Source organism: Chlamydotis macqueenii, chromosome 29 (assembly GCF_036417535.1).
Source record: "Chlamydotis macqueenii isolate bChlMac1 chromosome 29, bChlMac1.mat, whole genome shotgun sequence".
Classification (NCBI taxonomy): domain Eukaryota; kingdom Metazoa; phylum Chordata; class Aves; order Otidiformes; family Otididae; genus Chlamydotis; species Chlamydotis macqueenii.
In genome coordinates this window covers 252,556-266,836 of record NC_141584.1, presented here as the reverse complement: position 1 = coordinate 266,836, position 14,281 = coordinate 252,556, and the positions used below count along the sequence as shown (strand labels likewise).

Here is a 14,281-nt window from a genome sequence, read left to right as displayed (position 1 = left end):
CCATCCTCCAGAGCTGTGCCCGCCTCCGGAGACAGAGCCTCTGCTGCCCGAGCTTCCTCCTCCTCCATACCCTGAGCCGCCGCTGCCTCCTGCTCCGCCTCCAGAGGTGGACCCGCCAAAAACAGAACTCGATCCTCCATGACCTGAGCTTCCTCCTCCACCATACCCTGAGCCACTGCTGCCTCCTCCTCCTCCAGAGCTGGACGCGCCACCACCAGAGCTCGATCCTCCATGACCTGAGCTTCCTCCTTCACCATAGGCTGAGCCACTGCTGCGTCCTCCTCCTCCACAGATGGACCCACCAAAACCAGAGCTCGATCCTTCATGACCTGAGCTTCCTCCTCCTCCACCTCCTCCAGAGATGGACCCTCTCCTGCCAGAGCTGCTGCCACCGCCAGAACTCACCCCTCCGCCATGGGGACTGCATCTGCCACTGCCAGAGATCGATCCCCATCCTCCAGAGCTGTGCCCACCTCCGGAGATGGAGCCTCCACTGCCTGAGCTTCCTCCTCCTCCATACGCTGAGCTGCCGCTGCCTCCTCCTCCTCCAGAGCTGGACCCACCAAAACCAGAGCTCGATCCTCCGGGACCTGAGATTCCTCCTCCTCCACCTCCTCCAGAGATAGACCCTCTCCTGCCAGAGCTGCTGCCACCACCAGAACTCACCCCTCCACCATGGGGACTGCATCTGCCACTGCCAGAGCTCGATCCCCATCCTCCAGAGCTGTGCCCACCTCCAGAGAAGGAGCCTCCACTGCCCGAGCTTCCTCCTCCTCCATAACCTGAGCCGCCGCTGCCTCCTCCTCCACAGATGGACCCGCCACCACCAGAGCTCGATCCTCCATGACCTGAGCTTCCTCCTCCTCCATAACCTGAGCCACCGCTACCTCCTCCTCCAGAGATGGACCCGCCACCCCTAGAGCTCGATCCTTCATGACCTGAGCTTCCTCCTCCTCCAACTCCTCCAGAGATGGACCCTCTCCTGCCAGAGCTGCTGCCACCACCAGAACTCACCCCTCCGCCGTGGGGACTGCATCTGCCACTGCCAGAACTGGATCCCCATCCTCCAGAGCTGTGCCCACCTCCGGAGATGGAGCCTCCGCTACCCAAGCTTCCTCCTCCTCCATACCCTGAGCCGCCGCTGCCTCCTCCTCCACAGATGGACGCGCCACCACCAGAGCTCGATCCTCCATGACCTGAGCTTCCTCCTTCACCATAGGCTGAGCCACCGCTGCGTCCTCCTCCTCCACAGATGGACCCACCAAAACCAGAGCTCGATCCTCCATGACCTGAGCTTCCTCCTCCTCCACCTCCTCCGGAGATGGACCCTCTCCTGCCAGAGCTGCTGCCTCCGCCAGAACTCACCTCTCCGCCGTGGGGACTGCATCTGCCACTGCCAGAGCTCGATCCCCATCCTCCAGAGCTGTGCCCACCTCCAGAGAAGGAGCCTCCACTGCCTGAGCTTCCTCCTCCTCCATACCCTGAGCCGCCGCTGCCTCCTCCTCCACAGATGGACCCACCACCACCAGAGCTCGATCCTCCATGACCTGAGCTTCCTCCTCCGCCATACACTGAGCCACTGCTGCCTCCTCCTCCAGAGCTGGACGCACCAAAACCAGAGCTCGATCCTCCATGACCTGAGCTTCCTCCTCCTCCATAACCTGAGCCACTTCTACCTCCTCCTCCAGAGATGGACCCGCCACCCCTAGAGCTCGATCCTTCATGACATGAGCTTCCTCCTTCTCCAACTCCTCCAGAGATGGACCCTCTCCTGCCAGAGCTGCTGCCACCGCTAGAACTCACCCCTCCACTGTGGGGACTGCATCTGCCACTGCCAGAATTGGATCCACATACTCCAGAGCTGTGCCCACCTCCGGAGATGGAGCCTCCGCTACCCAAGCTTCCTCCTCCTCCATACCCTGAGCCACCGCTGCCTCCTTCTCCTCCAGAGATGCACCCGCCAAAACCAGAGCTCGATCCTCCATGACCTGAGATTTCTCCTCCTCCACCTCCTCCAGAGATGGACCCTCTCCTGCCAGAGCTGCTGCCACTGCCAGAACTCACCCTTCCACCATGGGGACTGCACCTGCCACTGCCAGAGCTGGTTCCCCATCCTCCAGAGCTGGTCCCGGCACCACCGGAGCTCGATCCCCCATGACCTGAGCTTCCTCCTCCTCCATACGCTGAGCCACCGCTGCCTCCACCTCCTCCAGAGCTGGACCCACCAAACCCAGAGCTCGATCCTCCAGGACCTGAGCTTCCTCCTCCTCCAACTCCTCCAGAGATGGACCCTCTCCTACCAGAGCTGCTGCCACCACCAGAACTCACCCCTCCGCCATGGGGACTGCATCTGCCACTGCCAGAGCTGGATCCCCATCCTCCAGAGCTGTGCCCGCCTCCGGAGACAGAGCCTCTGCTGCCCGAGCTTCCTCCTCCTCCATACCCTGAGCCGCCGCTGCCTCCTGCTCCGCCTCCAGAGGTGGACCCGCCAAAAACAGAACTCGATCCTCCATGACCTGAGCTTCCTCCTCCACCATACCCTGAGCCACTGCTGCCTCCTCCTCCTCCAGAGCTGGACGCGCCACCACCAGAGCTCGATCCTCCATGACCTGAGCTTCCTCCTTCACCATAGGCTGAGCCACTGCTGCGTCCTCCTCCTCCACAGATGGACCCACCAAAACCAGAGCTCGATCCTTCATGACCTGAGCTTCCTCCTCCTCCACCTCCTCCAGAGATGGACCCTCTCCTGCCAGAGCTGCTGCCACCGCCAGAACTCACCCCTCCGCCATGGGGACTGCATCTGCCACTGCCAGAGATCGATCCCCATCCTCCAGAGCTGTGCCCACCTCCGGAGATGGAGCCTCCACTGCCTGAGCTTCCTCCTCCTCCATACGCTGAGCTGCCGCTGCCTCCTCCTCCTCCAGAGCTGGACCCACCAAAACCAGAGCTCGATCCTCCGGGACCTGAGATTTCTCCTCCTCCACTGCCTCCAGAGATAGACCCTCTCCTGCCAGAGCTGCTGCCACCACCAGAACTCACCCCTCCACCATGGGGACTGCATCTGCCACTGCCAGAGCTCGATCCCCATCCTCCAGAGCTGTGCCCACCTCCAGAGAAGGAGCCTCCACTGCCCGAGCTTCCTCCTCCTCCATAACCTGAGCCGCCGCTGCCTCCTCCTCCACAGATGGACCCGCCACCACCAGAGCTCGATCCTCCATGACCTGAGCTTCCTCCTCCTCCATAACCTGAGCCACCGCTACCTCCTCCTCCAGAGATGGACCCGCCACCCCTAGAGCTCGATCCTTCATGACCTGAGCTTCCTCCTCCTCCAACTCCTCCAGAGATGGACCCTCTCCTGCCAGAGCTGCTGCCACCACCAGAACTCACCCCTCCGCCGTGGGGACTGCATCTGCCACTGCCAGAACTGGATCCCCATCCTCCAGAGCTGTGCCCACCTCCGGAGATGGAGCCTCCGCTACCCAAGCTTCCTCCTCCTCCATACCCTGAGCCGCCGCTGCCTCCTCCTCCACAGATGGACGCGCCACCACCAGAGCTCGATCCTCCATGACCTGAGCTTCCTCCTTCACCATAGGCTGAGCCACCGCTGCGTCCTCCTCCTCCACAGATGGACCCACCAAAACCAGAGCTCGATCCTCCATGACCTGAGCTTCCTCCTCCTCCACCTCCTCCGGAGATGGACCCTCTCCTGCCAGAGCTGCTGCCTCCGCCAGAACTCACCTCTCCGCCGTGGGGACTGCATCTGCCACTGCCAGAGCTCGATCCCCATCCTCCAGAGCTGTGCCCACCTCCAGAGAAGGAGCCTCCACTGCCTGAGCTTCCTCCTCCTCCATACCCTGAGCCGCCGCTGCCTCCTCCTCCACAGATGGACCCACCACCACCAGAGCTCGATCCTCCATGACCTGAGCTTCCTCCTCCGCCATACACTGAGCCACTGCTGCCTCCTCCTCCAGAGCTGGACGCACCAAAACCAGAGCTCGATCCTCCATGACCTGAGCTTCCTCCTCCTCCATAACCTGAGCCACTTCTACCTCCTCCTCCAGAGATGGACCCGCCACCCCTAGAGCTCGATCCTTCATGACATGAGCTTCCTCCTTCTCCAACTCCTCCAGAGATGGACCCTCTCCTGCCAGAGCTGCTGCCACCGCTAGAACTCACCCCTCCACTGTGGGGACTGCATCTGCCACTGCCAGAATTGGATCCACATACTCCAGAGCTGTGCCCACCTCCGGAGATGGAGCCTCCGCTACCCAAGCTTCCTCCTCCTCCATACCCTGAGCCACCGCTGCCTCCTTCTCCTCCAGAGATGCACCCGCCAAAACCAGAGCTCGATCCTCCATGACCTGAGATTTCTCCTCCTCCACTGCCTCCAGAGATGGACCCTCTCCTGCCAGAGCTGCTGCCACCACCAGAACTCACCCTTCCACCATGGGGACTGCATCTGCCACTGCCAGAGCTGGTTCCCCATCCTCCAGAGCTGGTCCCGGCACCACCAGTGCTCGATCCCCCATGACCTGAGCTTCCTCCTCCTCCATCCGCTGAGCCGCCGCTGCCGCCTCCTCCTCCAGAGCTGGACCCACCAAACCCAGAGTTTGATCCTCCAGGACCTGAGCTTCCGCCTCCTCCACCTCCTCCAGAGATGGACCCTCTCCTGCCAGAGCTGCTGCCACCACCAGAACTCACCCCTCTGCCGTGGGGACTGCATCTGCCACTGCCAGAGCTTGATCCCCATCCTCCAGAGCTGTGCCCACCTCCGGAGACGGACCCTCCACTGCCTGAGCTTCCTCCTCCTCCATACGCGGAGCCACCGCTGCCTCCTCCTCCTCCACAGCTGGACCCGCCAAAACCAGAGCTCGATCCTCCATGACCTGAGCTTCCTCCTCCGCCATACACTGAGCCACTGCTGCCTTCTCCTCCAGAGCTGGACCCACCAAAACCAGAGCTCGATCCTCCATGACCTGAGCTTCCTCCTCCTCCATAACCTGTGCCACCGCTACCTCCTCCTCCAGAGATGGACCCGCCACCCCTAGAGCTCGATCCTTCATGACCTGAGCTTCCTCCTCCTCCAACTCCTCCAGAGATGGACCCTCTCCTACCAGAGCTGCTGCCACCACCAGAACTCACCCCTCCGCCGTGGGGACTGCATCTGCCACTGCCAGAGCTCGATCCCCATCCTCCAGAGCTGTGCCCGCCTCCAGAGACAGAGCCTCCGCTGCCCGAGCTTCCTCCTCCTCCATACTCTGAGCCGCCACTGCCTCCTCCTCCACAGATGGACCCGCCACCGCCAGAGCTCGATTCTCCATGACCTGAACTTCCTCCTTCACCATACACTGAGCCACCGCTGCTACCTGCTTCTCCAGAGCTGGACCCACCAAAACCAGAGCTTGATCCTCCAGGACCTGAGCTTCCTCCTCCTCCAACTCCTCCAGAGATGGACCCTCTCCTGCCAGAGCTGCTGCCACCGCCAGAACTCACCCCTCCGCCGTGGGGACTGCATCTACCACTGCCAGAGCTCGATCCCCATCCTCCAGCGCTGATCCCAACACCACCAGAACTTGATCCTCCATGACCTGAACTTCCTCCTCCTCCATACCCTGAGCCACCGCTGCCTCCTCCTCCTCCACAGTTGGACCCACCACCGCCAGAACTTGATCCTTCATGACCTGGTCTTCCCCCTCCTCCACCTCCTCCAGAGATGGACCCTCTCCTGCCAGAGCTGCTGCCACCGCCAGAACTCACCCCTCCGCCGTGGGAACTGCATCTGCCACTGCCAGAGATCGATCCCCATCCTCCAGAGCTGTTTCCACCTCTGGAGACGGAGCCTCCGCTGCCTGAGCTTCCTCCTCCTCCATACGCTGAGCCGCCGCTGCTTCCTCCTCCTCCAGAGCTGGACCTACCAAAACCAGAGCTCGATCCTCCATGACCTGAGCTTCCTCCTCCTCCAACTCCTCCAGAGATAGACCCTCTCCTGCCAGAGCTGCTGCCTCCGCCAGAACTCACTCCTCCGCCGTGGGGACTGCATCTGCCACTGCCAAAGCTGGTTCCCCATCCTCCAGAGCTGTGCCCACCTATAGAGATGGAGCCTCCACTGCCTGAGTTTCGTCCTTCTCCATACTCAGAGCCTCCTCCTCCACATACGTATCCACTACTTCCAGAGCTGTTTCCCCACCCTTCAGAACTTCCACCTTTTTCTCCTCCCACAATTGACCCTTTCCTCGTGTTGCTTTTGGCTTTGCCAGCACTCATCCCCCCTTTCCCACTTTTCAAGCCTCCAGATCCTACTCCAAAAATTCCAGCAGCACTCTCGTTGTGGTCAATAACGCCTGCAAGAAATTGAAAATATGTCCATATTATTCTTTTTACCCCAAAATTATAAGCACAGCTTTTATAAATACTTATATATGGCCATCATTGTATATGACTATCATATGTGGCCTTCACTGTAGTGGTCACAGTTGTATCTTTGGAAAGGGGCAACAAAGGTCTTCATTGCTATATGTATCTGTGGCATCTTTTTACACATGGTTCTTGCTTTGTTAGCTTATCTTAATGTTACTTACTTCTCCATGCACGAATGCTCATTGTAGCCCTTCCTTTAAGGAGGTCAAGAGTACAGGTTTCTCTCTGCTTTAGCTGGCTTCCTTTTTCCACAAATTTTAGGAGGACTAGGGTTTTTTTTTTCATTCAGCTCTACCACATTAGACCTATAGAGTGAGATGTTTCCCACTTCCTACAAATTTGATTGATGTTAGTATGTTCCCAAGTCAGTAGCTCAATGCTGACATATTAATGCATATACAGGTACATTCACACACACACTCAGGAGACACTACTGTTTGTTTCATTTCCCTAGGAAACTAAGAGAGTGTCATGGTTTTGTTTAGTAGGGGGGGGCCTAAGGTGGTAGCTTCTGTAAGAAACTGCTAGAAGTCGCTCCCCTTTGTTCAGGGGACTTGGCCAGGCCTAGGGCGGACCCACTGCTGGCCAAGGCCGAGCCAATTGGTAGCAGAATGTCTCGTGATAACGCCTCTGCGATAACGTATTTAAGAATGGGAAAACAGGAAAAAAAAAAGAGAGAGGAGAGAAGATGTGAAGAAGCTGAGCGGGGGCAGAGGCGCAGAGGGAGAGGCGCAGGCAGCCGACTGGGCCCGACTCGGTCCAGCCCGGCTGCAAGAAGTGGAAAGGAGATGAGAAGTGAATAAGATGTAAAAAAAGAGATCCTGAGAGACATCTACCAGCCTGTTGTGAGGAACGGCTGCAGACGCCAAGGTCAGTTCAGAAGGAGAGGGAGGAGTAATGCAGCTCCTGGCCAAGATTCCCCTGCAGCCTGTGGTGACGACCATGGTGGAGCAGGTTGTCCCCCTGCAGCCCATGGAGGTCCACGGAGGAGCAGAGATCCACTTGGAGCCCGTGAAGGACCCCATACCGGGGGAGGTGGATGCCTGAAGGCAGCTGTGGCCCGTGGAGGGCCCGCTGGGACAGCTGTTCTAGAGGGACTGCACCCGTGGAAGAGATGACCCACACTGGAGCAGTTCCACGAAGGACTGTGGCCCGTGGGAGGGACCCCACGATGGAGCAGGGGAGGAATGTGAGGAGTTCTTCCCCCGACCATGAAGAAGCGGCGTGAAACAATGTATGATGAACTGACTGCAACCCCCATTCCCTCTTCCCCCCTATGCCGCTCGGGAGGGGAAGGTAGTAGAGATAATGTTAAGCCCGGGAAGAGGGAGGGGTGGGGGGAGGTTATCTTGTTCTCTGTCTCATTATCCTGCTGTTTGTAGTAATAAATGAATAGTTTTCCCCAAGTTGAGTCTGTTTTGCCCGTGACGGTAACTTTAAGGATTTCTCCCTGTCCTTATCTCAAACCTTGAGCCGTTTTTCCTTATATTTTCTCTCCCTGTTCTCTCGGAGTGTGGGGGGAGTGAGAGAGAGACTGCGTAGTCTGGTCCCGATCGGGGCTGAACTACGACAGAGAGGAACTAAGATAGGTTCTTCTGATGGTAAGCGTTAAGCACTGCAGACAACAAAATGGTAACAGTGCTCGTAAAGCAAAGTCCTGAGATACTTACAGATTGTGGCTGGTGAGCCTTCCTGTATCCTGTGAAGGAAAAGTGACATTGAGAAAATGCATCCAATAAAGGTAAAAGTCAAGCTAGAGTCTATCAGTAAGCCAATAAAAGAGGTCGCTCCTTCCAGGCAACAATTCATCCTGGAGATCTAAGTGATAGACTGAAGAATGGAACACACTGCTTTGTACAGCTGTTTCTATCCAGGATGAATATTTTGTTCCTACCTGGTCTCTTCCTCCTCAAGGAGTGATCTATACATGGCAATTTCAATATCCAGGGCCAATTTCACATTCAGGAGCTCCTGATAATCATGAAGAAGGTGAGCTAGATCATCTCTGGTCTGCTGCAGGGCATTTTCCAACTCCTGAAGCTTTTGCTGGCCATCTTTGATGGCAGAGCTCCCACGCTGCTCAGCATCTGTAACAGTTTCCTGGAGGCTGGCATTCTGCAGAGGGCACAAAGAGCATGTGTCCATTTCCCTTCTGTGGGACAGGGATTTTCAAACCCTTCTGACAGTCCTTGGAAGTTAAAAGACCTGTCTCAATGTTAGAGTTCGGAAGATACATTGGACTGGGTAAATTAACCCAAATTAAATCCCAGTGCAGACCAAAGTCTAAAAATCTGCTTAATTTTGAAGAGAAAACATCATCTCTAGGTTTGCCTCTAAATTACAGGCTACATTCATCCTCATGCACTAAGTCCCCATGTAAAAGTGACTTAAATAGTTTAGTCATGTTGGAAAGTATCAGCTTTACCTTTTTCCTTGCAATTTCAAGTTCTGGTTGTAGTCTTTGGATCTGCCTGGTAAGTTCCTGGATTTCCTGATAACTGTTCCTCAGTTGCTCACGTTGATTTACCCACATGTTCTGAAGGTCCTGGTACTGATGTGCAGAGAAGAGAACAGGTATTTTTGGTTTATTTTCCATTGAGCAGACAGACTTGTCTCCCTATCTTGTTGATGTCTACTCACCCTGCCCTGATACATGACATGTACTTCAGCTTTGCTTCTCTGAGCAATTGTTTCATACTCCTGCCTGACTTCTTCAATGATGCCATCCATGTTCAGTTCTCTGCGGTTGTCCAGGGACAGCATGACATTGGCGTTGCCAACTACTGTTTGCAGCTGGGACAGCTCCTGCAAGGGAAACAAGACTTTGGATTTTAACAGTCCATGTGAGCTGTCCAGGTTGTGTTATGAGGAAAAGAAAGGGCCAGTTCATAGAATACTTCAGGTGAGAAGGGACCTTCAAAGGCCGTCCAGTCCAAACTCCCTGCCAGGAGCACAGAGGTTGGACTGGACCAGCCGGACATCTCCAACCAGATCAGGTTACTCAGAGCCCCGTCCAACCTGGCCTAGAATGTTTCCAGGGATGGGGCATCCACCACCTTTCTGGGCAACCTGGGCCAGTGCTCCACCACCCTCAGTGTAAAAAAAGTCTTCCTTATATCCAGCCTGAATCTGCCTCCCTCTATTTTAAAACCATCACCCCTCGTCCTGTCACAACAGACCCTGCCAAGGAGTTTCACCCCATCTTTCTTCTAAGTCCCCTTTAGGTACTGGAAGGCCACTATAAGATCTCCCCACAGCCTTCTCTTCTCCAGGCTGGATTCAGTTACCCACTGGATCGTCCGTACCTGCATCCTCCAGGTCCTAGTTTTCCACCATCAGTTTTAATTTTGAAGTGTCTCTTCCAGCCTTCGTGACACAATAGTCCACCTTTTCACTCACAGGTGAAAAAGGACTTCATAACATCCAAGGCCAAGGATGATCTACTCTCCACACCACTCTACAAAGTCTTATTCAGGTGAAATTTCTGGGAACCTCCAAAAGATACACATCCTTTAAGACCTGAGGGTAAGTTTTTAATCTGAGAAGCATACTCACAGCTTCATGTAAGCATCTGAGGAACTCAAGCTCCTGCCTCAGTATTTCCACTCGAACATCAAACTCCATTTTTCCCATGTAGGCACTGTCCAGTTCCTGTAAAAAAAAAAAAAAAGCCATAGGCATGTTTATATTTCTTTGATGGCAAACTCACCACTGAAGTGCAATTCTTGCAAGACTTGGTACATTTCTTTAAAGCCTTCATTCCTGGAGTCAAATAATGGCCCATGAATCTCAGATCTCATTTGAAAAGCAACTGGAACAAAAGAAAAGTTTTTAACTCTTAAAATAAAATAATGGCTTGGAAATAAGCAAAATAGCCATGGCAATAAATATGTTCCTGGAGAAAATGCAAAATGTAGAAACATAGATTTAATTAATTCTTCTAATAAAAGGTTGTCTAAATTTTCTTTTCTCTTATCAATGTCATCTATAAGCAAAATGGTGTCTTACCTAGGTTGTGATTGAGTGATTAGAGAAAGACCTTTTGGATATCCTTTCAGTCTCTAAAGGAAACTATTCCTCTCCTGTCTTGCAGTAGAAAGCTCAGATTTTCAATTACTTCACTTAGAGGAGAGTTAGATTAAGTTAAGCAAAGACCCTGTCTTTGAAAACCTCATCAACCATTCAGTTACTGTTTTATTTCTGAGGCTTTGATTTAGCTCAATGTCTTGGATTACTTCACCTTTTTAAGGGCCACAAACTCCTCTTCTTTAGACGCACGCTTGTTGATCTCATCCTCAAATCTGTTGCAGCAAAGAAAAGAAATAGGTAGCTCATTGCCTGTCTTTTTCATTCAAGTGTGTCAGAAACCAAAGGGAACCATCCAAAAAGGAAATGTGTCGAGTTTTCATTTAACTCCAAACCCTCTGCAAAACCATATGCTAGACTGGCCAACAAAATGTGATACACAGCAGTTCTAGCATCCTTGTAATTCTGAACTAAATGTCCCATTTTTCAGAGCTGTGGACGTATATTATCTTTTGGGTGCAGCTAAACCAGAAGAAATGACAACTCTTCTCAATTTGACCCCACTGTCAGGTGTTGACCACAACTCGCAGCAGGAGCAAGAAGTTCCCCACTGCTTTAGGGAGGAAGGGTATGAGGAGACAGGAGGAGAAAAAGAGGGGAATGAATCTACAAGGCCTTTGATTTTCCTCTTACTGTTCTGGGTGCTACCAAATCTGCTTTAGTTGTCCAGCTTTGATAGTCAAGTTCCACAATTAATACACTACACAGTAGTGCTATAATGGCTATGAAATTCTGGAAAGTGAGAAGCTAAGGTATGCCATCCCGGGGCATGATTACCATTGCCTTTGAAAATTCCAGTATGCCTTTTCCCAGTCTTATGATTATTCACCTCTTTTTATAATCTTCAACAAGTAGAAGCATATTATATGCTTCTGGATCCAGCTGCTCCTTCTGGTCCTGGAGCGTTTCTAGCTGCCTCTGCAGGTTGCTGATGTAAGATTGGAAGAAAGAGGCGATATTTCTGCTCTCTTCTGGTCGGGCACTTTGCTGCTGCAGAAGTTCCCATTTGGCCATCAGAGCCTGGTTCTGCCGCTCAAGACATTGAACCTGCAAGGCAAAGCAGAAGAGCGCCTCAGGCACTGGAAAGCACTGGAGGAAACATTGACATCAGCATTAGTCCCAATAGCAAAACAAATCCTAGTTAATATTTCCATCTAAAGATTTCATTGGGTGAGACCAACTGTAGTAAAACTGGCACCAACACATGAGACAGTTTAGATTAAAGAGGGGGATGCCTCTTTTTTCCTGGATCTGTTATGTGATTTTACTGCTGTTTCTCAGAGTTGATATTCAAATCTTTCCTGGTTTTCATCTCCTAAATGCACAATATTTAGGATGTCTGGGGTGGAATTTCTAAAGTACCTTTGACACCCGAATACATGAGAAGATTCAGCCCACTCTCAGAAGACCACACAGAACCACTCTCTTCCTAGATACACCTTGCATTAGAGAAGGTGGTCAGAAACACTTATAACATGCAGAGCTGGTATTTTAGAAACCACAGGGATAGGATCCCTTCAGCTGGGACACTGAACAGGTTAGAACCTGGAAGCTGATATCCAGAAAGTTTCAACAAAAAAAAAAAAAAAAGAGTCAAAGGCGCTCTTATTTTTCAGGACTAAGCACACTTAAGACTTCTGGGGGTAACTAAAATCTTTTCTGTAGTGTAATATAAGAAGCCCTTAAGTCTTCGAGTGTAACAAATAATAGAATCTTCCACCCTATGCGGAGACAAATGTCGTCACCCAAACACGGTGCATGTTAGGTCTGCGTGGGTCAAAGTGTTTCTGTGGCTGTTTTATTTCTGTGTCTGTGAGTAGAAATGAATGGGAAGGTAAGACTGCAGACAGAGGTGAAAGTATTGTAGTGTAAACCAAGCAAAGAGGTAAAGAAGAAAGATGTGGGGGCCACCAGCCACCTGAAAGAGGCTAGGACCTCCAAGCAAAGAAGATATTTGTTGTTTTGTAATTCAAAGAAATGCAACATTTTCCTTTGCTTGAGAAAAAGAAACAGAACACATAAAGGGTGTCCAAGTTCATCTCCCATTTCTCCTGCTAGCACCAAAAATTCTCACACCCCAGATTACAAGCCACGCAGAAACCCTTTCCCTCAAAAGCGAAGTGAGTCGATGTGTCAATGACATCCCAGTGGTTTGTTATTGTCCTGCCACAAAAGATGATTCAGAGATACTTATCCCAGGGCTACATGCAATTCATGCAGCAGTGATTATAGCAAGCTATTAAGATTTTCACACCAGCATAAGGGAATCCAGCCAACGCTGTGATTTTGGGGAGGGAGAAGACGCAATGTAAAGGTGTCCCCCTAACTCACACATGCAGACCAGTACCACTTATATTCCCCCCTTCCTAGATAACAAGTATAAAGAGAACAGGGACTCACCTTATCAATGAATGATGCAAATTTGTTGTTGAGAACCTTAATCTGCTCTTTCTCTTCTGACCGCACTCTCTGGAACTCGGGATCCACTTGTACTTGTATTGGCCTCAGCAGGTTGGTATTGACATGGACCTCCTCAATGCCTCTGCTCACACCAGCCTGCCCAAACCCCTGTCCAGCCCCTTCTTCAACGAAGACACCTCTACCACGGCCTCCTCCAAGAACCTCCCTTCCTGAACTTCCTCCACACATGCTACCAAGCCCTGCTTGACCATCTTGAAAAGCTCCCACAAAACATCCTCTTCTAACAAAGCCACTATCAAGATGCCTCCTGCCACCAAATCCCAGGTACCTTCCATATCCTCTTCTTTCTCCTCCATAGCCTCCATCAGCAGAAACATTCCTAAACCCACCAAGGTTGTGGAGACTCCTGCTGCCATAACCATACCCATAACCACTGTATCTTTCTTCTCCTCTATTGCCTTCATGATGGCTTATGGTGAATGAACTTCTCCCACCACCCAGCATGCCACAATGAGCTGAAGAAGAACTGAAATTCCCATCCCCAAATCTGGAGAAGTGCTGACTCATAGCGTCACCTCCAGAGTGTTAAGAGCAGACAAGAGAGCAGGTGGGGAAGGTTGTAAAACAGAAGGAGAAATGAGAGTGAAAGATCCTCAGCTCCTCTGATGGGGGTGACAGAAGTTCTCCTTTATATGTTCTGGAGGAGTTAGTCTCCATTCCGTGGTAATTATCAGGTCTGTTAATGTTGTTATTGGGTTTGGTTCATCAGGCAGCAATTAATGGCTGCCTGAAGAGAGGTCAGAGTAAACACCACACACGAATGGAGGAATTGTGAAATTCCCCAAGTCCTGCTTGACTCATGAGCTTTGCTTAGATTATATCTTCTTATCACATTAGCCTGCCCTCCATCATTAATTACAATTCGCAGCTTGTTCTCTCTCAGATTTCCCACCTCTTTTGCTGTTTCATTTCATGAGGCACAAGGCCTTGATATTGTCGGCATCTTGGCTGAGGGGTGGTGCGCCTTGCTTCGCTGTATCACCAGGAGTACCTACTACAGAAAGAAAAGACTGCAGCTCCCTTAGTTTCTCATTCTCCCTTTTCTCTCATTCCCAGGATATCCACCCACGAGTAAGTATTGCTTCTGCAGGGAGAGGGGAGGTGGTGTGATCTGTTCTTCTTGCTAATGGCATTAAAAAAACCCTGCCTTTAGTTCATAAAGCTGAAATAGCATCTAGAAAACAGAAGATTTAATCTCTCTGTATCAATTTTAGCTTTAAATACATTGATACAGTGTTTTAAATAGAAAAGAGAAAGCTCCAAGATAAACTTCAATCAATCACACCGTTTAACTATT

General features: G+C 52.0%; 1 protein-coding gene across 1 annotated transcript; it reads right to left on the bottom strand.

Moving 5' to 3' along the window:
* Positions 1-5,753: 5,753 nt before the first annotated feature.
* Positions 5,754-13,152, bottom strand: LOC104480022 (keratin, type II cytoskeletal 8-like). The gene is made up of 9 exons (XM_086768649.1): positions 12,904-13,152; positions 11,333-11,550; positions 10,658-10,718; positions 9,973-10,068; positions 9,058-9,222; positions 8,312-8,532; positions 8,088-8,116; positions 6,087-6,341; positions 5,754-5,911 (listed from the first exon to the last, which is right to left on the bottom strand). Exons 1-9 carry the CDS (start codon positions 13,150-13,152, stop codon positions 5,754-5,756), a joined length of 1,452 nt encoding a protein of 483 aa, XP_086624775.1.
* Positions 13,153-14,281: the final 1,129 nt, after the last annotated feature.